This window comes from Quercus lobata, chromosome 6 (genome assembly GCF_001633185.2).
Source record: "Quercus lobata isolate SW786 chromosome 6, ValleyOak3.0 Primary Assembly, whole genome shotgun sequence".
NCBI classification, from domain to species: Eukaryota; Viridiplantae; Streptophyta; class Magnoliopsida; order Fagales; family Fagaceae; genus Quercus; species Quercus lobata.
In genome coordinates, this window is record NC_044909.1 from 15,001,033 (window position 1) to 15,028,444 (window position 27,412).

General features: G+C 36.3%; 2 protein-coding genes and 1 pseudogene across 3 annotated transcripts; 1 reads left to right on the top strand and 2 right to left on the bottom strand.

Moving 5' to 3' along the window:
* Positions 1–343: 343 nt before the first annotated feature.
* LOC115949881 lies at positions 344–2,209 on the bottom strand. Its single transcript, XM_031067146.1, has 3 exons — positions 2,066–2,209; positions 947–1,447; positions 344–874 (listed from the first exon to the last, which is right to left on the bottom strand). The coding sequence occupies exons 1-3, from the start codon at positions 2,207–2,209 to the stop codon at positions 344–346; spliced, it is 1,176 nt and encodes a 391-aa protein (XP_030923006.1).
* A 4,824-nt stretch (positions 2,210–7,033) lies between these two features.
* On the bottom strand, positions 7,034–21,181 carry LOC115994930 (annotated as a pseudogene). The gene is made up of 18 exons (XR_004093281.1): positions 20,993–21,181; positions 19,759–19,933; positions 19,293–19,602; positions 18,819–19,040; positions 18,497–18,715; positions 18,291–18,365; positions 17,310–17,447; positions 16,668–16,819; positions 16,462–16,544; positions 16,242–16,363; positions 16,077–16,155; positions 12,948–13,125; positions 11,251–11,311; positions 10,983–11,105; positions 10,344–10,541; positions 7,591–7,659; positions 7,306–7,382; positions 7,034–7,165 (listed from the first exon to the last, which is right to left on the bottom strand). The product of XR_004093281.1 is annotated as an acylamino-acid-releasing enzyme-like (transcript).
* Positions 21,182–24,460: 3,279 nt separating this feature from the next.
* On the top strand, positions 24,461–26,755 carry LOC115994931 (photosynthetic NDH subunit of subcomplex B 5, chloroplastic). Its single transcript, XM_031119273.1, has 5 exons — positions 24,461–24,824; positions 24,903–24,966; positions 26,071–26,133; positions 26,219–26,277; positions 26,410–26,755. Exons 1-5 carry the CDS (start codon positions 24,564–24,566, stop codon positions 26,638–26,640), a joined length of 678 nt encoding a protein of 225 aa, XP_030975133.1. The 5' UTR covers positions 24,461–24,563; the 3' UTR covers positions 26,641–26,755.
* Positions 26,756–27,412: the final 657 nt, after the last annotated feature.

Consider the following 27,412-nt stretch of genomic DNA (forward strand, 5'->3'; position numbering starts at 1 on the left):
CTTCCTCCAATTCTTTTTCTACCACAACCTGTGCATCTTTTTCTACCATAACTTCCCCGTCCTTTTCTTCTTCTTTTCCCAAACTTTCTTGAGCGACACGACACGCCAAACTCCTGTGCTGCCATTCTTGGGTGGGGCTCGCTTGCATCTTACTTGTGGGCCCCGCGTGCCTTCATAACTTATACACAATCCTGCCATCAAGGCCTCGGACCCTAATGCATTGGGGTGTGTTATCTGATTCTGCGGTAGACGCTTCTTTTCTTTTCTTCTTTCGTGCTAGCAACTTTCTTAGATCAAGTTCTAGGTCACTTTGGATGTCTTCCCACTTAGGTACGAAGGTACCTCATGGCTTTGAAACTGAGCTTTCCCCAGATGGAGTCCATTGGTCGTAAAACATGGTTTCCACTAGGCAAGCTTCTGCTTGCTCGAATGGTGAGGGGTTTCCAGCTATATGTATCATCATGCCATTCAATCTCTCTTTCACACACTGGTGATAAGTGGACGGGACCAATCGGTGTTTGTGCAACCAGGGCCTTCCTAAAAGTACATGATAGGATACTTCCGTTCTGACCACATGGAAACGAGCTAAAGAAGCTATAGGGCCTACTTTCAACCACAGCTGGATATGGCCTGCGGTGTACTCACCCCTTCCGCCAAACCCTGTTACTTCCATTGGGCATCCTTGGATCTTTCTTTCTGAAATTCCTGCCGCTTGCAAGGTGCTCAATGGAATGAGATTTACGGAAGCACCTGTATCTATCAAGGCCCTCTTGATGGGGATTTGGTTTATGGATGCTGCCAAATAGAGAGGCCTCCTGTGATCTGGGTATCCCACCTCTATATCCTTATTGCTAAAAGTGATCTCTGTTGATTCCTATAAGAGGGCTCTGTCATCTGGGATTTCTGCTGATAAACATTCTACTCTTGCCCTGAAAGCGATACTTACCAAAGCCTCTGTGGCTACCTTTCTTTCCTTTGCTGTGAGTCCCAACTGGTCAAACAAATTTTTGAATTTGGTGCTTTGCTGTAGGGTGGTAATTGCTGTGGCAGGCAGGGCTGGGTTCTCCTCCTCGTCCTCCCCCGGGTTTGCGCATGTTACCACTGCTGCTACACCCTTCCCCTTGTGACTCGGGAATGGGTTTCTTTGGATCTCCTGCTGGGTTAACTCCAGTGTCCCTTCTTTAATCCTGCAGTGCACCAGTCTGCGAAGCGCCCAGCATTCTGCAGTGGGATGTTGTACATAGTTGTGCAGGCGGTAGAAGCGAGGGTCTCTTCTTTCTTCCTCTGTGGGCTCTTTGGAAACCTGGTTGGGTTTAAAGATTCCGTCTGATATCCATTTATCTAGCAGCACGTCCAGTTCCTTAGGAGTACACGGTATGGGTGGGGGCGTATCATATTCCCTCCCTTCGGTTTTCTTTTTCCGTTCTCCAGTGGACACCGCTATAGCCTGCAAGGCGTTTCTTTTGTCTAAGCTTGGTTTTACAAATTGGGCCGTCTTCCTGGCTTTCTGTAACAGCTATGCAAACTGGGAAATTTCTAGATTTTCTAAGACTGCTCTGAATTCCCGAATCATGTTAGTCATACACATTTCTACTAAGGTTCTTTCTTCACAATGGTCATAGCAGTCAAGTGCTATGTCCCTAAACCTCTTGATGTATTCCATCAAATTTTCGCCATTCCTTTACTTGGTCGCTTGCAGAGTTGCAAGCGTTATTGTTTCCTCTCCATGGAAGTACTTAGTGCAAAATACATCTACCGTGTCATCCAAAGTTGGGATGGATCTTGGTTTTAAGCCAATGTACCAGGTGTATGCCCGGTCACACAATGACTTTGAAAATTCTCGAAGACATAAGTCTTCGTCTGCAGCGTAAGGACCAAGGGTGTCAATAAATTTGCTCACGTGCTCAACTGCACTTCCCTTCTTGCTATCGTATTGTGCAAAGGCTCTCGGCTCATACCTCTCGGGGTATGGTTTGCTGAGTACCTTTAGTGGGTAAGGAGGCCTTCGTGCGTAAAACCTCTCCTTAAATGTTCTGGCTCTCTCTTATTCCAGGAGAGCCGCTACTTCAGCCATAGTAATGAAACAATGTTCTGCATTCTGTGGGACACCTCCTGCTAGTGTCTCTTCTCTGTCTGCCGCATGCTTTGGGTCATGCTGGCTTCCTTTCTCTTTTGTCTTGTCCGCTTTTAGTTGACGGATTTCTTCCATCATTTGTTGCTGCGAGTGCTGTAGTGACTGCAATACTTCAATGAAAGTATTGACATTGTCCGTGGGAATTCTTGGTTGTGGTTGAGGATCAGCCCCCGTTCTATTAGCACCTTCTGTTTGGTTAGGCTGCTGTTGGTGAGGCGTCGTTGGCCTGGACTCTGATTACGAGGGCATGACACTCATATTTCATGTCGTTCTGGACTTTGGTGGCATTGTTTGCGAGGGATTCTATGTTTTCACCCCTATCTGTTTCCCAACTCCCTAGCGGAGTCGTCAATTGTAATGTTGTGGGCTGTGCTGATAGTGTTGGGTTGCTTCCTGCTGCATTAGGCCCAAGTTTTTTGGATAAGGGAGTTGGGACCGGTCTAGCTGCAACTTAATTTAGTCCGGCTTGTGCGCAAATTATGCCTGGTTTGCCAGGAACGTGCTTACGGTAGGCAAAACTGTTTCAGACAAGTTGTGGTAGACATAATAATAATAATAATAATAATAATAATAATAATAATAATAATAATAATATCTGGCTACTTAGTAGGAAATGACCAAATGATCCCCAAACACAATCACAGTAATAATAATCACTTTTACAGAAAGAAAAAAACAGAACAAAAGGAAACAAATAGTAATATGTATGGGTTAATCAGAAGATGAAGAAATCAACTTAAATCTAGTCCGCAGGAGCAAAACCAGAGAGGAAAGAACGTTCCTTCTCAACGCAATTAATCTCTCAGGAAAAGTCTACCGTGGAGATTAACTACCTTGAGGGAAACGGACCTGAATGGTTGAAGCACAGAGGCCCCTTTTGGTTTTAACAGAGAGCAGGATTTCGTAAAGGAGAGAGTGAATCAATCTACCGGTGCATGTCTGCCGTTCTAACTCTCACTTTATTTTCTTTCTGGTTGTTTTCTTTCTTTCCCTCCCACTCGTTTCTTTTCTATTTTCTGGTCTCTCTTTTCGAATTCCTATTTCTTAATTATGGTTCCCGTTGTTGCTCCGTTTTTTGTTCACGGCAAGGTCCTTTTTTTCTAGTGTCTGCCGTGACCGGATTTTACTGTTTTAGCTGTTAACCTCCTTTGTCTGGTCAGGACACTTCCCCGATAGAACCTAAGCCGGAACCTCAAAAATAGATTTTCCCCTCTCCCCACCACCAAACCATGCCATTTGAATTTCTAACCCACAACCTCACCATACCCTATATTGGCTGGGTACAGGCTGGTAGTGCCTGAGCCTTGCGCGTGCCTTTCTTCCATATGTGGCCAAAATCTATCTACTGCTCATTTGTCTGCCATGGTCTGGAAGCTTGCCCGCATAGCCTGTCGTCCGTTTTCTTTAACCTTTTATGTAAGTTGCTTTTCAATTTCCCGCTCCTTTTAGGAGCTGGGTCTTATTTGATAATAAGCCTTATATTTCTTTGGCCCACTTCTTGATTGTCCTCATTTCTTGCCATATTACTCTGTTATTCCTGCTGTAATAACTCAATTCTACTGGGCCTTTTTGGGCTAGCCATTTTACTCTTTCCCTTAGTGGCTTGGTATGGCCATTGGTTTTCCTTTTTATGGGCTCCTGTGTCCCTTTTATCTTTCTCTTGGGCATTCTTGGTCCACTTGCTTTCTTTGGACTTCCTTGGCTTTTTTACTAACTCTACATTCCCATGAGTTTTTACTAATTTCATTGGGCTTCCCTGGCCCAATTACCTTATTCTTATCCTTTGGGTTCATGGGCCTGCCATTAACCCCTTACTTTCTTTGTTTGCATTACTTTGGGCTTGCGATGGCCCTTTCTCACTTTTCTACCTCATATACTGCCCATGGGTATGCTATTTCTCTCTTTCCGAGCTTCTTTAAGTCCACTTCTCTTCAAGGCTCATTTGTTTATTTCATGGGCCTATGATCCATTATTCCTGCCGCTTGGGCCTAATGATTTTGCCATCTGTTTGTCAATTCTTTACTGCCCTTGTCGTTGGGCTTTCTTCTTTCTACTTGGATTCTCACAAATGACCCTCAATAGAGTTCAATCTCCGTCTACACCAAAAATTGATTGGTGTCTTGGTCTGAAGATAAAAATCTATCTTCAAGAGCAGACGCTATAAATTGAAACTTTCTCAAAAACCATTTAATAAAAATATATTAAAAAGAAATAAAAAGTTAAATTTTTTTTTTCTAAACAAGTCAAAGTTAAAAAAGTTAAGGATGTAAAATTTTTTGTGAAAATAATGAGATTAATTGCATAGTGCAATTGTACCGGATCTCAATTCTTGTGATTGAGCCCGATCTTAACGAATATCCAGTTGACCGATGGCGCACCAACGGTGTTGTCCCTGTATCATCTCCTTCAACCTCCTCTCTCTTTCTTATAAGAATTGAGATCGATAAGCCCGATAACCTCACAACTTTGAACCTCAAATATACTAATACAATATGGAGAGAAAAGCTCGTGACAATTTTTTTTTTTTTTTTGAGAAAAAAAGCTCGTGACAAATTAATAGCTGTCTACAATACCATGAGCAATGAGCATATGGGAATTTAATGCGAATTATGAGGACGTCCAGTCTGGGATTTCACTGTAGAGAAGGATGACATATTAGAGAGATAATTGTTCATTAGCATATTGCTTTGTTATGAGAATTGATAACCAACATAAGTATTGAAAGGTATAGTTCTTTTTTTCTATTTCCTGGCTTTTCAGTATCTTTAATCATACTTTGTCTATGCTCCATTTTGTTATGTTTATGCAGCACATGAAATCCGTCAAAGTAATAGTTATTCTAGAAGCAATTACTAAGATTAGCCGCTACCAATGTTTGGTCTTACAATACCTCCAATAAGGAAAAAATTGGCTTTTGCCCCTTTCAAAAAAACAATCCAGCATTTTTCCCTCTTTTCCAAATTAATTAGGAAAATGTCCCTCTTTTGAAACTCAATTTTTTCAAAATCGAGTTAAGCCCTATAGTGACGTTTTTAAGGAGCCTATAGTGACGTTTTAAGGACTTATAGTAACGTTTTGTAATCTGATTTCCATGAAGTCGAGTTATAGGTAAAAAAAAGAAAAAAAAAATTGCATGTAACTCAACTTTTCTCCCCTCCAATAAATATAGGGTGAGGCTCGAAACCCTGTAGCCAAGGAATCCAAGGATCTTGCCAAGCATCTATATATCATACCTCCTACCCACCAAATAACATACGCCTTTGTTAATGATACTTCCTAAAACTTTCTATTCCATGCCATAAGCATGATGCTAATTTGAGTCTATTTCCCCTCAACCAATCTTCTGCATTACCAAACTTTGATTTAAAATTTTCACACACAATTTGTCATGCCCAGTTACTGTCATCCATTCCAGCCTATCTTTCAGAGGATGGTTGTATTGATATTTCTAAATCCTAATCCACCACTATGTCGCAGTTTGACACAACTCATACCACCCTTTTGTGGCCAAATATCTCTGGCTCTTTTTATTTATATTCCACCAAAACTTCCTAACTAAAAGCATTCATCTCCTCAAAAATTTTATTAGGAACTTTGAAAGTTTCCATGATATATGTTAAAGATATATTATACATGTTAGCCTAATGTAATAGGCTAAGCCCACCTATTATGTGTGCAAGACAGTTTCCTACTTGTACTAGTAGTCTAAAATTTAGTTGCTAATATATACTCATGTTATAGTTCATTGTAACACAGACTTTGTACTACACTTTTACATAAAAAAAAAAGGTAACCCTTAAGGGTTTCCTCCGTAGACGTAGGCCATCAAGACTGAACCACGTAACCCTCATGTTTTCTTATTCCTATTTTATGCTACTTCTTCTGCATCCACTCTAACACATACAACATAGTATACACATTGCGTTGCTAATATATTTAACAATATAAAGGAGCATAGCCAATGCTACAAACTTGACGAGAATAGGTCTCCCTGCCCACTACAGACCTAAACTGCTCCAACTACTCAACTTTGCTGTATATTCTTGATGGCAAACTGTTGAAGATTATTTGCCTATTAGCGAATATCAAATATGAAGGCACATTGCTATTGAAATGTTTATTTTCAGTAAAAACCCAATATGTATAAAGCTTAGCAATAAGATGTGACCGTATATTGCATATTTTAATATGCTACATGTTATAGGCCACAAAACTTGCTCCAGATCACCAAGAAACATTACCCATGCTCCATGTATGTCTTAGGGTCTGTTTGGATATCGTTTATTGTTGAAAACTGAAAACATTGTAACAAAATAAATTTTAAATGTGTGAATAGTACTGTGAGACCCAATTTTAAAGTTCGATTTACATTTTTCCATACTTGTAGGTCTCATGAATAATGCACGGGACCTAGCCAAAAAACACACACGCCAATACAAATGCAAACGCGTTGCTATCCAAACTAACACTTCGTCAACAACTGTTGCAGGTCAAAAATTCAGCATTTGGGTAAGGGGTCTGCAAACTTCCTAAAATCAATAAAAAGAGCTAAAAATGAAGTAAACAATGATGGCTTACGAAACATGAAGTTATTTATTTTGATAAGTAAAGAAAAATTTTCACAACATCAAGTTACAAACTTTTTTTTTTATATTATTTGTGATTTACACGTATTCGTTGGGTCATGAACCGAATACCCCCCCCCCCCCTTCTTTCAAGGGCACCCGGGCAACCATTTAGGACTTATAACAGGGGTAGAAGGAGATGCAAAATGAGTTATTGTTGGCAAACATAAATTTCTTATTTAGAATGAATGTTTTTACATCAAGGACTAGGGCATAGATAATGACCAATGAAGAATTTGATTATAAGCGGATTCAATGCCCTTTTATGTCACTACCACCACATTCAATACTTCCCATTTGAACATTAAAACCATAGGCATGACATAGGGTGGCAACGCTTGCTCATTTACAGTACTTCTTGAACCAGACCCCAATATTAAGAAAGCTTTCGAAGTCAGATTGTGGCCTGCAATTACGGGGGGGGGAAGGAAAAAAGAAAAAGGGAGGATATATCAGACGACAATACATTGTGCAACATCAACTTTGAGATTGGCTGTGTTGTCTAGGCTGTAGGAGACTAGGAGTGCATGTAGGACTAATAATTACCTTTCATTTCCATGTACATCATTGGGAAACATGATAACTTTAACCTCACCACCATTCTTTCTCAGTGTCCGTTCATACTGCACGTTTCAAATCTCAACATCATTCAAATATGGTAGCAAGAGAAACAGACTTTATAAAAATCCCCACTTTTTGTGTCTGTTTTTGTTTTCATTCCATCTCAAGACAGTGATTACTTGAGCACTAGTAGTAGTTAGAAAATCACGAAACTGAAATGAAAAATGTCAAGTGTACTTCATCATTTAAAAGAGTAAAAGAACCTCTTACTTGCAATCCATTAGAAACTGGAACACGGAGATCCTGAGCACCTAAAAGAAAAAGGATTGGCGTTTTGACCTACAGATATCATCAAAGTAATTAGTACAATAGTACCACATTCATTTCCATAGCAACCTACTAAAATTATTTGAAGATACACTCTAGAAGGAAACTAGATGCAAGTTTTACAATTCCTGATTGAAGACTTAATATCACAAAAAGTTTGACCCCATACGATATGCAAATAATATACTAGAAGCTTTTCACATTGAAAAGAAAAAGTTCGTATCTAAAGCACAAGGCTCCTGCTTTCTATACTCTATATAAAAAAGGACAATTGAGCTACTTTTTGACGCAGGACAACCAGAACAAAATTGAAACAACAATAAAATAAAAAGATATGACCTAGAAGTCAGCATCTAGGCCTTGCTTGGAGTCAGCACCAAGCGGGAAAACCACTAGGAGTTAGCACCTAGGGTAGACCTAGAGTCAGCACCAGACTAAAGAAAGACCAAACAACCATTTTTTTCACTCATCAAAATATTAACTATCTCCTCAAGGAGTACAATAGGTTGCTTATAAAGAATTGCTAAACCCTAGTTCTAATTGGCTAGGAAACCCTAATTGCCTTATTACAAAAATAACCTTGCTTCCCAAATTAAAATACTAATAGCCCAATAAACTACTAGAACCTAAAACATAAAAATACAATTGACTTGCAAACATAAATAATATTAAATAACAATTTTCTTGCATCTCCCGCATCACTTGTGTTTGGCAAAACGACAATAGAAAGCTTAAAATGGAAGAGGCTAAATTGCAAAAGCTATAAATTTGAAGAGTTGAAGAGCATGGGCCATTTGGTCCTTTGGATCTTGGCTCTATCCTATCTCGTGTTTGACTTTTTGGCTCTATCTTATCTCTTTTCATTTTAATTCTTTGTTTTTTTATGTTACTAATGGAATTGTAACTACATTCTTAACCTTAAGGATATGAAAGGAAAAACGACATGTAAAGAGCTGAACGGCCTCTTTGTCTTTTTAATTTTTGTACTTATCTCCAGCCGCTTCAGTTCTGACTTCTGAGTACTGATGCGTCTTCCAAGTCCCAATCAGGAATGGAGATACACATATGGAAAAGAAAAGGCAAGAGAGAGAAATATCGGGGAGAGGTAGAGAAGAGCAGAAAATCCGAATTTTTCTCATGAGTAGAACTAGAATTAAAGAAAGGGAAGACCTTCTCATCCCAACTGCTCCCACTTATGTATGGATTTTCTATGTGAAAACTTGGGAAAGAGAGGCAAGAGTGAAGGAAAGGAGAATGTTTTTTTCAAGCTATTCAAGCAGCATCATTTACATGTTAGTCTTTCAAACCGATTTTTCTTAATGTATTTGATATACATATTTTTTAAAATTATTTATGCATTATTTGAGTTAAAGTGCAGTTTTAGGGCTTTGATTTTGTAGATTGATTCAGAAGTGCCTGGGTTTGTGTTTGTATTTGCTTCCTCTACTTTTTATCAGGTATTTTGGTTGAATTTTCAATTTTTCTGGAAGCGAGATTAGTTTGAACCACTGTATATCAGTTTAACATTCCTTAATTACACTATTTTCCTCATCAATTGGCAGAACCCTTACATTCTCACAAAATATACATGACATGAATGGCTTGTTTTCCCTTTAATTGGTTTATATGGCTGCTTAGTGGACGTTTTTGTCACATGCAGGTTTTCATGCATGTGATCTTTCACAAAATAGTATGAAAGAAGCATTGGGGAAAGTTTGGAAGCTAGAGTAGAATGGTTTGTCTTATCATTTTGAGCTGACAAAGATACATGATTTCTATAGGCTACTATATATACATCAATATGAACTTTTGATATGAACTATATATACATCAATATGAACTTTGTATACAAGATATAGCAGTATGTAATGTGCGTAGGATTCTAATCACGAAGGTTATAAATTACTTAGTGAAAATTAAATTTGTATTCAACACAGTTTTGAAGTTGCTTTGTTGTGATTATTACTTCTACCTTATGAATTAAGGGTATTGTTCATCTAAAAAATTACTTTAATAGATCAAAATATTACTCCCACTGAAGCTTTTGTTCTCCTTGAATGCTATCTTGCATTCTCTATTAGCAAATGAGATAAGAGTTGTTTATGCAAACTTGATATGATTTCTAACTAGGTTTTTCTTTTTTCTTTTTTCATTTTTCTTTTTTGGTGGGTGTCATTTATCCTTTTAAAATATAATAGTTTAAGTCAATCAACTATAGCTCAAGGGCTACTTCTCCCTTTAAGAAAGGGCACGTGTAACTTATCAATATTAAAAAAAAATTAATTACTATTCCAATAATGACTTAGTTTTAACTGTTCTAATCCTATCATAAAATATTTATTTGTACTTATCAAAATATATATATATATATATATATTTATTTGTAGTTAGATAGTGTTTTCCACATGCCTTGCACGTGCAACAAAACTAGTGATATGAAAAAGCTTTAGATCTCTCACTTTATTTGTTTAAAGTTATTTAATTAACATTCAGCTTCCAATGATGACAACAAAAACACAGCTTACAGGATTTATTTCTGCACCTAGCAGAGCTGACATTGTGGTTGGACAAGGCTTTGTTGCATTGATTTTTTTTTAATCATTAGGTAGAATTTCTTTACATTCTGATGTGCTTTTTAAAAAGAAGTAAATAAATTTCTGAATATATTTATTAAATCAAGCCTCCTTTAAGCATACCTTTGAGAGGTGTGAAATAGGAGACTTGCTGTGAAATAGAGTTAGGTAATCAGCTGAAGGTGCTTCCGAAAAGATATCTTTCCCTTTGCTTCCACAGGCCTCCACATAGCACCAATCAGGGATATCTGTTGTACCAACCAACAATGCAAGGTTACAAGCAGGATTCCTCACAGCAGCAGCAACAAACCTATCCGGTGCCTGCAGCATTAGGAAAGAAATATGATCCAATTTTTTTAAGTGAGCCCTTGTTCACTTGAGAATTCAAATATGAATGGGTATCCTTAATCACAACATCTAATTTACCAAGTATTTGCATGCAGCCATGAACCATAAATTAAACAGAAAGAGAAATGATAAAAAGGGGAAGCATAAGACCAGCAGTCCATGTATGACAAGCAGCCCACTTATTAAGTTTAACTTGCATTAATCTCTCAACTATTTAATCCGTAATGGAAGAGATCTCTTTATGGAAAACCACTAGCTGGTAGTAGATACCTTAACAATCAAATGCTAACTCAAATCAAATAAAAATTGGAAGGCACAAGGGATGCAAGAGGAAAGATTGAGAGATAAACTAAGTTACCAAAATAAAAAGAGGGGGCTGACAATAAAAATATACAAATTTCATAATTAAAGCACCTGGCCAATCAAGTGGGTTGTCAGAAAGCCACCATGGGAACCACCAAGCACTGTAATTTTTGATGGACTGGCTAGTCCCTTTTCGATGATGTGGTCTATAGCTGTGAGTACATCATTTACGTCCTGTGCATAATATAGATTTAAAAATAGGGTTTATATGAGATGTCCAACTAGTCTCGCAAAGCAAGAATTCAGCAACTATTTTTAAAAATTAAGAAAAAAAAAACTACCATAGCATTTGTAACCAAACTAGATAGATAATAAGCAACTGTTCCCCAACTTTCCCTGGAAGCGATTGTAATGCTTCTTCACCAAAACCTAGTGAACCTCTGAGCTAAGTTACCATGTTAGAAGAAGCTAGAAAGATAATCAGCCATTTGTTGATGAAATATTGGTATTCAAAAGAGGCTTTTCAAGCATGAGATCCTTAAAATCCTAAAGGACCCAAATCAATATTTAAGATTCCGTAATATCAAGTACCATGCAAAAAGCAATCAGCATACCACTTCCATTTAAGTCTTAAATCACGAATAATGGAAATCAAATAACACTGAACAGACATTTTTTCATTTCTCAATAGGAGGAAAAAAAAAATTTAATCAATATAACAAAAAGGCGTCTTAAATCAATATCTTGGACATACGATAGAATTCTAAGCAGGCCAAAGAAACTATAGTTTTTAGTCTCAACTTCTACAAACAAAGACCTTTTTTCAAATGTTGCTTGCAAACGCTATAGAAATCACTCCAAATTTCTTAAGAATATTATTTTACAGTCAAATCAGCTGAACCTTTTGATGCACAGTGAATCAACCTAAACCTCTCTTTCCTTGAAGGCAGATAGCCAAATAACTGGGTTCCAAAAGCAATTTAGGTTTAACCTAAAGGAAAAATTGATGAGAGGTCTCCAAGAAAGGGTTAAATTCATTTTTCATGAAATATCAGAGACAAAAGGTGAATGAAATACACAGTGATCAATTAAAGGAATCTTGTTGACAAGGTTAACTCAAGTACAAAAATCATTGCTTTTATATCATTTTTATTCTTATTTATGACTCCAATAAAATCATAGTTTAAGACTTTAATCCTCTGCAGCTAAAAGATCCATATCATCTTGAAAGGCATTGAAATGTTTTAGGTAAAATTACTATTTTGGTCCTCCAACTATTAAGTGAAGTTCAATTTAATCCCTCAACTATTAATTGTGTCAATTTAGTCACTAAACTTTCAAAATCAAGTCAATTTCATGCATCTGTCTTCTCACTGTTTAAATTTTAACATATTTAATAATTAAAATTGACTTGATTTCAAAATTTTAACTTTCTATAATAATCTTTTAATGTATATTTTATTTGCTACAACAATTAATTCTGTTAAATTATAAACACAGAGGAGATCCAAGGATGAAATTGATGTGATTTTGAAAGTCAAAAAACAAAATTCACACAATTAACAGTTGAGGGACTAAAATGACACAATTAGTAGTTGAGCAACCAAATTGAATTTTACCTAATACTTGAAGGACCAACTCAGTAATTTAACCAATTTTTTACTGAGCGTCAAAATGATGGTCCCCTTTAAGGTTAAAATAACCATTTTTGTATTCCATTTTGCTCCAAATTCTTAAATTGTGAGAATCCCTTCCCTTCACTTAGGTATCAGAATCGGTTCCACTATTATCTTATCAAGCAGCAGCACCTCAACAGTGAGGGACCTTTATCTTGGAAAAGAAAAGGCTTTGTTTTCGGTGGGTTTTTTTTTTTTTTTTTTTGGGGGGGGGGGGGGTGGTGGAGGGTGATGAGAGAGGAAAAGAGCCCCCATATTCAACCAGATTCTGGTCAATCATCGTGGAATATGATGGTTGAACACAACACATATTGATCATTTGAGCATAAATAATCTGATGCTGATTTAAATTATATTTTTTTTAAAAAAAACTCTTATAATACTCATAATAATAGCGTACCTATAGTTGACAATCAATAAATTGAATAAAATTGAAGAGAGAAATGCCAAGGACTTTGAAAAGCTTGACAACGAGACAGTATGCGGGCCTCCATGAAGGAATACGATTAAAGGATCGCAAGTGTCACTTTTCTTAGAGTTTGAAGATACAAATATAGCTTCAAAAGGTTTGCTAGCACCTGAAATGAATTAAAATCACAGGTTATCAAAATCAATGCTCTTTAACACAAGAATATTATGAATACAATATCATACAATTCCTAGTAAAGGGCAGGAGAACTACAAAATATATTTCCCTTTAAAAAAAAAATTATTTATTAAAGTAAAAAACCCCATCAAAGGTTTTGGTACAATACCCAGCTAAATCAAATGGTTGTCTCGGTTAAGCATATCATTATGTTTTGAGTCTTAACTGTGAAATATTCTATAGCTCTAGGAGAGTTTGTCAAGGGGATCCTTTTTCCCGTTACTTTTTGATATTGTCATGGAGACTTTGAGTCATATGTTGGATGTGGCTGCCGCAACGGGATAGTTCTTGGGTTTCTCAATTGGTGATTCGGCTAGTTCTTTGATAATTGTGTCTCATCTCTTGTTTGAGGATGACACTCTTATTTTTTGTGATACGGATACCAGTCAAATTGCAGTATTGCATGGGATACTCTCCAAATTTGAAGAGGATTCAGGTTTATAAATTAATTTGGGGAAGTCAAAATTGGTTCCAATTGGGGATGTGCACAATGTGCAGGAATTAGAGGAAATGTTGGGTTGTAGGAAATCTTCACTTCCTCTGGAATATTTGGGTCTTCTGTTGAGTGTCACTTTTAAAGAGAACATGATTTAGAATCCTATTTTGGAGAAGATGAAGCGGAAATTAACCAGATGGAAGAGGTTCTATTTATCTTGGGGGGGTGTAAGCTAACTCTAATTAAAAGTACTCTCCAATTTGCCTACTTATTTTCTCTTTCTTCTACCTATTCCAGTGAAGGTGGCTAAACGTAGGAAGAAATTACAAGATTTCCTTTGAAGTGGTAATGCTGACGACCTAAAAAGACCTCTAGTGAAATGGTCTAAGCTTTGTAAGCTGGTGTAGCATGTCGGGTTAGGTATTCTGTGTTTGAGGAGGTTTAATTCTGCTTTGTTAGGCAAATGGTTGTGAAGATATGGAACGGAGATAGAAGCCCTTTGGAGGAGGGTTATAGAGGCAAAATATGGGAATGAATGGGGTGATGGTACTAGAGTGAAGTTTTGGGAGGATGTGTGGTGTTAGGATTGTTCTCTTAAGGAGGCCTTTCCAGAATTATGTCGCATTAGTCGGGCTCGGGAGTCTTCCGTTTCAAAGGTCATGTAGTTCACTGAGGGGAGGCTATATTAGGATATACAATTTTGTCGTCCAATGCACGATTGGGAATTAGAATCCTTGACTTTGTTTATGGACTTGGTCTATTCCATGAAGGTGCAGGGTATTGGGTCTGACAAAGTTTGTTGGAAGCCGGCTATGAGGAGAGGCTTTGAGGTGCAAGGTTATTATCTTTCTTTTTTCCCTACCACCGTCATATCTTTTCTTTGGAAAATGGTATGACAATCAAAAGTTCCTCCTAGAGTAGCTTTCTTTTCTTGGTCTTGCTAAGGTAAGATTCTTACTACAAATAATCTTTGAAAGCGGCATATTGTAGTTCTTGATTGGTGCTATATGTGTAAGAGGTGTGGGAATCGGTTGACCATCTTCTTCTTCACTGCCCTATAGCTTATGAGTTGTGGACTATGGTCTTTTTCTTGTTTAGCATTCATTGGGCTATGCCGCACTGTTTGATGTGGTGTATTTGGAGGGAACAATATGCTCAATTTGTTGAAGGCTGTGAACGGTCTATTCTTCATATCAAGTCTGCTTTCTTTTTTACCCTCCTTGAGTGGTGTTTAGTTTTGCCGATATATTCATGTTTTTCCCTTCTTGTTTTAATTGATTTTTGTAATCTAGGTTCTTGAATCTTGCCCCTTTAGTACATCTCTAATGGTGTCATTTGGATGGATATCCCTCATTGTTTGATGTGGTGCATTTGATGGAAGAGAAACAACCGGTATTTTGAAGATTCTGAAAGGACTATAGCCGATTCAAAACTTTTCTTATTTAAAATTCTATCGGATTGGATGTCTATTATAGGAAGTCATTCTATTTTTTCGGTCTATGATTTGATGGATGCTTGTAAGTTTTGTATTTGATTGTTTTGGCCCCCTGCTGTATACTTGGATGACTCATTCTTATGTCTTTGAATAAAATTTTCTTTACTTATCAACCACCAAAAAAAAAAAAAAAGACCTTCTAATATACATGATCAATTCTATTTAGAAAGAAAAGAATCCAGCCTTGCTTACAAAGATCTATGCAATCTCAAATTTTTTCCATCAACAAGTACTGTTTCCTTAAATATGGCTAGAGCTCATTGGCTCCTCCTATTTAATATATTCTAATGATAATATCATGCATAGATGCACGTTGCATCAGCTATAATTACTTCTTAATCATATTCATTTGGATATATACTTGCCAAAAAGTTGGCTTAAAAGAAGCTGGCTCTTTATTTTTTTTTCTTTTTTCCAGAACTAAACCTTCCATTAATCCATAAAAACATGAGTCTTGTGAAGTGACCAAGATTTTTATCTAAAATGAAATCACAAGTATGTAATCAATGACAAATTGATACTTTTACCAGTTCCATTAATTACTAAAATAGCTTGCATTAGTTGACTTACCTTCAAGGAGCAACTAATGGAGAAATTAACTCCATCCTAGCCTTTATTACAAAAAATTTCCACTTACGTCGATAAAAAACCGATGAAAATCAAAATATGGACTAACTTAAGATGTTATGGGAGTGGGGTTTGAATGAGGTCTGTTTCAAAACTCATGAACTTATATTGTGGCTATCGTTCTTGTCACCCAAAGCATGTTGAACTCTAATGAAAACAAGAAATATTATATAATAACCTCAATTAAATTGCAAGCATTAGACCACCATAACATTGCCCAAAAATAGCAATTAAGCTGAAGAGATGAGTTTGACTGATATTGGAAACATCCATATTCAATGTGGATGACCAAGTTTAAGAAAGAAATCAAATTGGCTTTTCATACCTTTTGTCAAGCTATCAGAATCATTTTTGACTGGTATCTTCATTATACTGAACTGAAGAGAAGAGAGCAAAGATCTAACCTGAAGCAATAAGAGAATCATTAGCAAGACAATCTCTATATGCAAAAATGGTTCATCTAATACGAACAAAAGAAAATTAATTACACCTTCTCAGAGCATTTGAATATGGAGCTTGATACATCTAACCAACTCCAAGCAGCAGCTTTAGTTGTTTTCTCAACAATACAACCATACTTGATTTGAGGAACATTAACTGGACTGCTAGACACTTCAAACAGTAAAACAAAACATTAAAATTTTAAGCCAATTTTCTAAACTGTTACAGGCCAGGATATAGGTCAAGATCAGCATTAGATTAGATGCTACCAGCAACAATATTATCCCCATCCAATGTAAGGACATTCCATGAAAAATTTGAGTCAGCAGGGCTGACACATAATACTTCCCCACTGTAATTTGACAGAGGATATCGTGAGTTAATTTACATATGACATTGTAAAAGTCTGCCTACATGAGAAGGAAAAAAGAAGTAAAAAAGAAATATGTAGCCAGCTGCCAGCGATTACATTTACCTCAACACATTCACAGAAAGTATTACTTGACTGCTTCTCCAGAAAGAAGATATGATCATAGTGCATCCATCAGAAAGCCAAGGATTGCTAAGGAAACTTGAACAGTAAAGCCCCGGGAAGCAACCATCCTCAGCACTCATCACAACAGGGATCTTCAAAGATTATATTGATGAAATAGTTTAGTTCAGCTACATGAAATTTATGGGAAAAGGAACACATACAGTCCTAATTCTATAATTTCATTCTAAATAATATGGGCCAGAAAAGTTGCAGGCATATTCCAAATTGGGGACTTTCAAAACCAATCCAGTTAAGTTTTCAAATATTGCCTCAGTCCTCGGCTCTTAGATGAATCTACCATATAATTCAGCTAATTTGGAATAATCATATAATTTACCTCAGTCTCACTACACATTTCCATTTTGCACTCGAAGCGTACGATGGCAATGTAAAATGTCAAGGTGTCATATAGAATAGAATGTTTCTAGTATATATATAACAAGGCGGCTATAGACCATCCAGTCAAAAGCAGCAGAGCTCAAAGAAAAACCATAATTTGAGTTATATAATTCCAGAGCTTGAGAATACAGAAGTTTTCATCCTTGAGATGCAAGTTCCTTAACAAGGAATGTAAGCACTCACTACATCAACAATTTTGCAGAAGGCCACAACGTCACATCAGTTGACCAATCAATTCTGTGAAGTGAATCTGTTGCAGAATGGGCTCCAGAATCCACAGAGCTTCTTGCACTTAAAAACACAAGGTACTTTCCACCTGGGCTGGAGAAAGAAAGAAAGATAATTCACATACAATCATCAGGCTCTGAAGCTATTCATCATAGCATGTTTAGTAGAAACATGGTTATTACAAAGGATATTGGGAAAACATTGATCATTAAGTGATCAAGGCATGCTTTTCCACGTAGAGGCACAAATGGTTTAAAAGTATACAAGGCAAGGCAATTCACATTAGTATTCAGCAAACAACAATCTTTCTTCTTCCTCTTCTTTTTTTTTTTTTTTTTCCTGATAAGTAAATAGTGGCAGAGGGGAGAGGTTGGTTATGAACCACAGAGGGAACCAATACCACTGGGCTACTTGAACCCCACAAACAGCAATCTTACTAATAACAAGAAATCTGTACTCTACACATAGTAGAACCATATGAGGTGGAAATTTACAAGCACTTTATAATGGAAACAAGAACAAAAGAAAACTGTCACCAAGAAAGAAAGATTACAATGTCAATCTCATTCTCAACCATTAAAAAATGGTCAAAACGATGACTTGAAAACTACTTTAAACCATTAAGGAGGAGAAGAACTTAAATGCAATAGCAGTGAACAGTACACCAAACTCCTGTTCTATATTGATTTTAACTTTGACGATGAAAGAAGGACATGACATATTTGGAAATAAAATATCAGGCCTGACTGTAGGCCAGCACTTCAGGAGAAACTCATCTTGCCCAAAAAAAATCTTGGAGACCCAATAGGTATGTTTAACAGTTTCTCCAAACTCAGAAAAGCACTCCACATGAGTTATTAGAAACTAGATTGGGTAAAGAAAAAATGTTTATACACCCCCAGTGATAAAACCAAGTATGCGATGTTAGTAGCATACCTGAACGTTGGGAAGAAGGCACTGTTTATTTGTGGAGTAAGATTAAACACAGGCACATCTTCAGTTGAGCTATCTCTGGGACAGTACAAGAAATTCATAAGTATTTTTATACATGTACTTTTAGAATAATAGATCTCAAGTATGTAACAATTCACGTGAAAAAAAAAGTTATAAAAAAGATCATTTTACAAAAGAGAGTAACCCACTTGAGTTCAAGTTCATTGGCTTCTGACTTATAAAGTGGTGCTCTAACTGCATATAACGCACAAGGCCTGTTATAGCAGTACTTTATACCAAGCTTTCTCGTATCTGCCAACCACCCAACAAAAACCAAATATTGATGCACGTCTTTAGTTGACGGAGCCCACACCACTTGGCCAACACTCAAAGATGTCTTAATTCCTTTTACAGCCTGTACCTCTCCACTGTACAACACAGGTAAGTTCAAATTAAGGTTCTTCTATCTATAGTAAAGCGCCAATAAACTTACCACAGCATTGATTAATTTTTTTAAGAAATGATACCAACCTGTTGATATTGATGACAACAAGTGCAGGCTGCCTTTTTCCTGCATAGGTTTCCCCCCAGTCCTCCTCCCAATCCCCTTGTCCTTTCCAGCTACTGCAGTCCTTATCGGTGGAGCCACCTTTCTTGTAGCCAAGATCATTAAATGTGGGCTTGGAGGGAGATGGTTCCTCAGCAACATAAGCAATGAGAGTTTCATCAGAATTCCAGGAAATTCCCTCAAACCTATACCATTAAGAGCCTATGTCCATGAGGATGATATAGAATAACTATAACTATATAGGAACTACAACAATTACAACCATCACTACCAGTACAACTGCTGCTGCTACTAGTACATCTACGAGCAGTATTAATACTTACAATTAAACAACTTCTACTACTAAGGTGATACACAAAAAGTCCATAATAAACCAGGTTAACGTCAAATGCTAAATAAAGTCATCCCTACAAAACTAGACTCATACTATTAGTTACCATCCATCAGTATATACTGAGCCATGAACAGATTGGGGAATGTGGAACTCCTTTTCCAACTGAGATGGACCCCAAATTTCAAACTGAGATGGAGACTCGTTTTCTGGATTGCGAACCACAAAAAGCTTTGAACCTGATGGTGATGGAACAACTGTAGACACTCCTGTCATCTCAACAGGAAATGGGGACCAATGAAAGTTTACAGAACTGTTTTTTTCCTTGAATATATGAGCAGATAGAATAGATTTCCTCCTCTTGTTTGCCAAAATATTTGGTTGGCTAATTGAAAAAATTGCTTGAGAACCAATCCCTGCAGCAAAAGTTTTTCACAAAGAGATTATTTTCAGAAACTCCTGTTGCCTGTTTAGCAGAAAGGAGCAGACATTTTTTTTTAATATGCATATAAGTTAAAGGAGCAGACATTGAAGAAGGGGGGAAATGAAACAATAAATATGTGCAGTCATACCATCATCAGACTTAAAAGTCCAAGCCTTGTCAATGCTGGGAATACTAGTGAACTCTTGAAGTAACTTAGACTGCAAAGCATATTCTTCCTCGGTGGTTGTATCTAATCCCAGTGGCATTTCCTTTATTGGGGCAGCTTTAGAATCCCCCATGGCTAAAGTGCTGAAAATATTTTACTAAACATTGAATGGCAAAGAAAATCAATAAACAGGATAAGAGCAACAAGAATAACAACAAAGGTGAGAGAAACTATAAGAACATGGTAAGGTTCTTAAAGTCAACAGAAAGTTATAAACCTACAAGTTCCAAGGGCAAGGGGTAGTGCCACAAAGACACAGTAGTGTTTTGATCACCCCAAATTCTTTAGGAGTTTACACCGTTGGATTTCAAAACCAAACCTATATCAGCATTGGCAAATGAGTCCGTGCAGCCAGCTGCAGTGTATATACATTTCAACACTTTATATGAACCAAGTTTGATTCAATGATTCTACCCATTAAAATTTATTTTTAGGCTAAAATACAAAATCCACCCTCTATGTTTCACCAAAATTCATTTCAATCATTTAACTCTGCTTTCGTTCATTTCAACCCTCTAAGTTTCAAGTTTATTCAGTTAAGGTCTCTCCATCAATTTTTGTTAAATGTTGTGGTTAATTATCCAAAAAACAATTTCTTAAAATTTTTTAAATTAAAAAAAAAATCCATTTAATGATTGAAAAATATTTTCCAAAATTATTAAAAAAAAAAAAAAATCTAAATTTGACTGGGAGGCCTTAATTGAATAAATTTGAATATTAAGGTACTGAAATGAACTTTGGTGAAACTTATAGTGTGAGTTTTGTATTTTAGCCTTATTTTTACTAATCCTGACTAGTGGGGTTTCTTAGACTGTTTAATGACGGCGACGACAACAATGCACTTTTACAGGCTACATTAGACATGTTACTGTAATTACCCAAGCCCCAACAATCCCAGCTATGCTAAAGCCAATCCACTAATCCATAACCAAAAAAAAAAAAAAAAAAGGAAAAACCAAGAGACAATTCACAAGCTAGTTCAATCATTGAGCACAACATGCGATGTGAGTACAAGACACCTCCAAAACAAAGCAAAGAATTGATTTCAGTCAAGAGAGAGTAAAACATAATAGATAGTGATAATCAACAAAAAGCATGTAGTTAAAAACACAAATGCAGACAGGAGAGGAGAAGAGAAGAGAAGAGAGAACAAAACCTTGAGAGAGAGGTGGAAGTAGAAGTGGTTCTCAAAGTCAAGAGGTCGAGAGCGACGCAAGTGGCAATTGAAGTACTTCACGCACCAATACGAGGTGGTGATGTCTTATTGTCAACTACCCTGCCCATTCGAAGGTCCGCACATGATGACATCTTTATTCTATTCTAGGCTATAGTTCAAAATATTCTTTTCCCCCTTGCAATAGTGCAATACATATATTCGAGGAAGAAAAGGCAAGTGAAAAAAAGAAGCTAAAATTGAGAATTAACAATAATTTCCAAATAATATAATTAATAGGCACAAATTCAAAAGTTTATATTTTACTAACATCTCGAGTATAAGAGGCTCGATTTTGAGGGTTGGTTTTCATGTTCTGATAAGGTATTTATATATCAACGCTTAAATACTCGATTTGTTATGTGAAACGTTCACACTGAAAAGATTTTCGCAAGTGTTGGAGTACAAAACACAAACATAGATCAACTACCATCAAATACAAGTACAGACCAGCCACTATCAAATACAACCCACAAATTTGAGTATTAATCCAACAACTCAACATAAATCCAACCAAATCCACCCCCAACAACCACCTAAAATCCATATTAAAAAAAAAAAAAAAAAAAAAAAAAAAACCAAGGTGAGCAAGCCCAGATCCACGGCGATCAAAACCCACCCATCACCCCACTGATCAGCAACCATCAAAACCCACCTAGCCACCCACCCATCAAAACCACCGATCAGCAACCATCAAAACCCACCCACCCATCAAAACCATCGATCAGCAACCACTATCGCTTGGATCCATCACCACCACAACCTACATGCAGTCCGCAAACCCAGATTTTTAAAATAAAATAAAAAAAATGGATTGCAAATCAGGTGAGAGAGGAGAAGGGGAGAATGGTGAAAAGGAAGAAAGAAAAGAGAGAGCAGTGAGAGAGGACCTGATTTGTAAAACATTTTACTTGATTTTTAAATTGTTGGCATATAAATCGAGTCTTAGACACTCGATTTCCAAGTAGGCACCACATGGAAAAAACGTCACATCAGACTTGATCAGAACATGAAAACCGACCCTCAAAGATTCGATTTATAGCTCAAAATCGAGCCTCTTAAACTCGAGATGTTAGTAAAATATATACTTTTAAAACCATGCCTACTATTATATTGTTTGAAAATCAGTGTTAATTCCCAATTTTGGCCAAAAAGAGAAGATAAGAAGGGGCTCATCCTAATTTCAAGAGGAAGTCCAAAGGGCGATGTTGTGGCCTAACATGTTGCCACCTTTAGGGAAAAAGGTTTTTCTTCAAATTAGTTTGAAGAAAAATCCTTCAATTTTTTTCTATATCTTTTTTATCGAATATGAATTTTGAAAATCCAACCGTTAAATTGTATATTTTTATTATATCATCTACGCTTACAAAATTTCAAGAATATCCAATATTAATATTGTAAGGACCTGATTTGAGATCCTAGCCCAAGTTATGAATGGACTTAGGCCCAAAAAACCCAAAATAATGAATTTGTAGAGAGATGGGTTGGAAAACTGGGTTCTAATGAATTAGACTAACTAGAAAATAGGTTTAAAGGAGAAAAAGATATGAATGAATAGGTTTATAATGAAGAAAATCGTCTTCGGCAAAGTCCGAGGAGATCTGTTCTTATGTATTTCTTTCAAGTCTGATTACAAAGTCAATTCTAGATGCTATAGTAATTTTCCCTGTCTTTTTTCAATCCCCTAGTCTCATTGCCCCCTTCTTCTTTTATACTGTCTCCCCATATCATCTCCACCTTCCACGTGCATGCCCGATGGTTGGTGTTGATACTTGTCCCATCAGCACCTCCCACAAGTCTTCATGTAGTAGCTGTAAGGCTAATAGTCACTGTTCAGGTATTACCTCCACATTAATGCGGCCAGAGAGTTAGCTGCAGTGCATTTAATGCGGTGGTAGCAATTTTCTCCTTAGATATTTTAGGACTTCTCCCTTTCCTATGTCTCTGCCGCGCCTATCTATACTGACCGAACTTCCTGAAACGTTCCCCTAAGCAATGGATCACTCCTCTTGACCTCGGTTTCCATTAGCCGAGGAGGTATTCATCCTCGAAAAATCCTCCTGGGCCACTATGACCAAAACCAACTTCTTCATTTACTAACACAGTCTCTTCTGTCAAAGATTTTTCCTTCTCGGACGACTCCTAGTCCTTAGCTTGAGCCACAGGCCCAATATACAAATAGCTACTAGACCCCTGGGCCCAATGTCCCTACAAATATCTATGTTTTCAACTAAATATTTAAATTTTAAATTTTTGTAGTCTAAAATTATGCATAAAAAAAATAAGTTTGTTGATTGAATAATAAATAATATTAAATTTGAACAAAATTTGATGTACGTGCTAAGATCATAAAGAATATGCAAATCCAATAATTAGATTTTCAAAATTCACATCCAATAAAAAAAAATATAAAAGAAGTTTGAAGGATTTCTCTAATAACCCTTCTCCAAATCCAAATTAGTTTGGAAATAAATCTTTTCCACCTCTAACAACAAAAATAAAATTATAGCATTCAAAAGAATTTAGTACAACTTGAAACTATTAAAGAAATTAGAAATGACAGCATTGCACATATTGCAACCATAAAAAGTAACAATGAAATTCATATATTCAACAATATTTTATAGGTAATATTTCATTAAATAGTTAAATATAAATATAAAGAGCTCTTAATAATAGAAATGGAAAGGAAATCCAGTATGAATTTTTTTTTTCATTTTCTTTTTCAGGATTGAAAATAGAAAATAATATGAAAGCTCACATGAAAATGTAAAATGCTAAGAAAAGAAACAATTTAAGACTAAAAAAATAAGAGCAAGACTTGGGTATAATATTTAAGCGCTGTTTCTTAAATTCTCCTCTTAAGATTCTGTCATGTGAGCATTTTTTTCATAAAATGAAAGTGTATTTTTTAATTAAGCAATCACGTGATAGAATTTTAAAATAGAAACATAAAGAATAGCATCTAAAGGTTGTACATAAGTTTTGTTCAAAAGATACCCCCCCCCCCCCCACCCCCCCAAAAAAAAGACATTATATGGAGCAAAGTACCATAACAACCATGACTAGTTCTAGGGTCACAAATTATCTCACAATTTTTTGCCACAAGTCTGATGTGATAAATTATGAACGATTAACTATCATGGACTTTTTTTTCTTTTTTTACCCATCCCACTGCCACATTACAATTAGGATAAAAAGTTTGAAAAATCACCGTGTTATTCAACTTTTCCTAACCACCATTGGTCTCCGGAGCGGATAAGGAGTCAAGTCCTCTCATTCCTTCATCCTAAACCGTGACACTCAAATAAAAAAAGATCAACCACAGATTGCCACGTGAGAAAAATAAAACAAAAATACTTATTTGCAAAACGTGTCACTATATTACTAGCCAGTCTCCCAACCTAAAGACACCGCGCGGAATAAGACATTATCCTACCGTTGCGAAAACAAAGGCGGGCATTTAAGCCTGAACAACAATCGATAACACAAAAAGTACAGCAGAACAGAAGAAATGGCGGTGTGTAACTCACTCTCACTCTCACTCTCAGTTCTCCATGACAATTCGGTCCCAAAACTCAGCTCCAATCCTTCACAAACCAGAGCTAAGGTTTTGATGAAACTCAAAGCCATAGCTCCCACACCCACCAAATTGTACGGAAGAAACTCGGGCAAGAGTCGCAGCCCCACCAAGAGAAACGCTGGACTATCTGCGATTGAGCCCGATCTTAACGAAGACCCAGTTGACCGTTGGCGCACCAACGGCGTTGACCCTGTACCACCTCTCTCTTTATCTTTCTTTGTGTGTGTGTGTGTGATTCTTTCTGATGTTTTTTCTGTATGGAGTTTATAGGAGGATTTTGAGTATGGGATATATGATGGGCACCACACGTACAACGAAGCCGAAGAAATAAAAGGTATGTCTTTGGTTTATTTGTTTGTAGGAGCTGAAATTTCAATGTTGAATATGCGATTGGGTCTTTTGGGTCATTACAATTTTTATGTTAGAAAGTTCTTGAAGAGCTAATTTCATGTGGGTGTGGAATTAAAACCTCCAATTTTCATTGATATAAGGTGTTATTGGAAATTGGGTCACGATGTGGGGTGGTGTTTGTTAAGTTTTAAAAACACTTGTATTGATGATATATTTAATGTGCTAAGCATCTGATAAATTCCTGTCCAATTTTGGCCTTAGAGGAAAAAAATAAATAAGGAAAGCTGGTTCAAAATAGTTTGAAGAATGTAAGTGTATTGTCTGTGGATGACTAGTATTAACTATGTCTTTCATGCATTTATTTGCACGCTTATGTACACTAATCTACCAAGAGAAGTGTCTAAGTCCACAACACTCTTACAACAAATCCGAATTAATAAGTTGTTATTGATTCTAATTTGAACTTAATACTGAAATTATTTTTTTGCCCACTAATAACAGCTAATAATAATTTGCCACATAAGATTTGTTTTGAAAATATTGTAGACATAGGCACATAGCATTTCTCAATCAACTAGTGCTTGTGCATTTGTTTAGAATATAAAAGTAGTACATTAACAATGCATTCTTACAAATTTTATGAATGTGGAGTCGCCCTCTTTTTCATTCTTACAAAGTAGTACATCAACTAATGTCTTTCATGTGTATACTATCAGAACATTGTGTTGAACTGTCATTTGTTGTTGATGAAGCTCTTTCAAAATGGATATAATATAACTTTTTCTGTAATTGGGGGAGTGGGGTAGTAGATGAAGAAAGTGTTCAAGCTCCTTAGTTGACTTGAACCCAAACTACAGTTCCAACAGCATTTCACAATATTGGTCCCAAATGAAATATTCATATCAGTGTTACTGTGGCCAAACCATTGATCTATCATACTAAGTTGTAGGACTTATTTTAAAAAAGGAGAATTTGGCCAGTTTGTTAGTGAAAATAGCTCATTTTTGTTTCTTAAGAATAAAATTCTTGTATTTTTGGTTTTGGGGGCCACTTAGCTTATTAACTTTTACTGGAATCTTCCATTCAGGAACTTTTTGGGGAGCAATAGCAGATGATATTGAAGCTGTAGGAACTCCTACAGGTTTTCAGGGTAAAAATGAGTTACCAATGATCATTGACAACTTACCAACTTAAATTCATGATACTAAAGATATTCTGGGTTGATTTCTTGGCAGGGTTTATTTCATGGCTCTTCCTCCCAGCAATTGCTGCTGGGATGTTCTTCCAAGTTCCGGTAAAACAAACCCAGATTTTACATATATAAAATTTGAGATCCTTAGATCCACTGTTATTGTACTTTGAAATACCAAAATGGTCTTAGTTTGTCATGATTTCATAGATTGTTCTCTCATTGCTTGTCTTTCAGATGGTGTACTTGTTCATCGGAGCTGGTATTTTTACAACTGTATTTACCATAATTGAGATGGATAAGCCTGATAAGCCTCACAACTTTGAACCTCAAATATACAATATGGAGAGAAAAGCTCGTGACAAGTTGATAGCAGACTACAATACCATGAGCATATGGGACTTTAATGCGAAATATGAGGATGTCTGGGATTTCACTGTACCAAAAAATGACATATTAGAGAGATAATTTTTCCTTAGCATATTGCTTTGTTATGAGAATTGATAACCAACAATTTTTTTTTTTTTTTTGGAGAAACAATTGATAACCAACATAAGTATGAAAGGTATAGTTCTTTTTTCTATTTCCTGGTTTTTCAGTATCTTTAATCATACTTTGTTTATGTTCCATTTTGTTATGTTTATGCAGCGCATGAAATCCGTCAAAGTAATTGTTATTCTAGAAGCAAGTTCTAACACTTAGGTGATATATGATTGCTTTGCAGCAAATTTGGCCATTCTTTCTTGCTTTGATTTGTTTTATGCTGAATGACTAGTATTGATTGTAAAACTCTTTCCTTAGTTGGTACTAGGCTTTGTTTAGTCATGCTGGTGAAATCTTCTTCAAAATTCAAAGGACACACATTCAGCTAATACTGTACTTTATGGTGAATTTTGCATTGAATATCTAATAGTCGTAACATATTTGTCTCCCAAAAAACAATTTGGTATAATCAAGTCCCTGCTGTTGGCCTTTATTAAGTATTGAATATATAATCCAGTCATTAGAGCCCAACTATTACTATAAATCATTCTTTGAGTTGTTTGCTTAAACCGTACACCACCACCTGATTTCTCATTTCTGTTCTAAAGGGAACTCGATAGTGATGAAAAACAAAGAAGGGGAAAAAAATTGAGAGAGGATGAAAAAATTTGATGCAGAATAATGAATAGCTAAGATTTTAATGTTCCATTCATTTTGCTCTGTAAAAGATCTGATGTTTATACACAAAGCTGAGGTT

Bases quoted from the DNA above. Each gene is read 5' to 3' on its own strand.
- LOC115949881 (XM_031067146.1), bottom strand. From the start codon at position 2,209: ATGGAAGAAATCCGTCAACTAAAAGCGGACAAGACAAAAGAGAAAGGA. The intron at 1,448-2,065 runs GTAGCGGCTCTC...AACGCCTTGCAG, and splicing joins GTTTCATTACTATGGCTGAA to GCTATAGCGGTGTCCACTGG. The intron at 875-946 runs GTAAGTATCGCT...GCCCTCTTATAG, and splicing joins AGGTAGCCACAGAGGCTTTG to GAATCAACAGAGATCACTTT.
- LOC115994931 (XM_031119273.1), top strand. From the start codon at position 24,564: ATGGCGGTGTGTAACTCACTCTCACTCTCACTCTCAGTTCTCCATGAC. The intron at 24,825-24,902 runs GTACCACCTCTC...TGGAGTTTATAG, and splicing joins GCACCAACGGCGTTGACCCT to GAGGATTTTGAGTATGGGAT. The intron at 24,967-26,070 runs GTATGTCTTTGG...TCTTCCATTCAG, and splicing joins CGAAGCCGAAGAAATAAAAG to GAACTTTTTGGGGAGCAATA.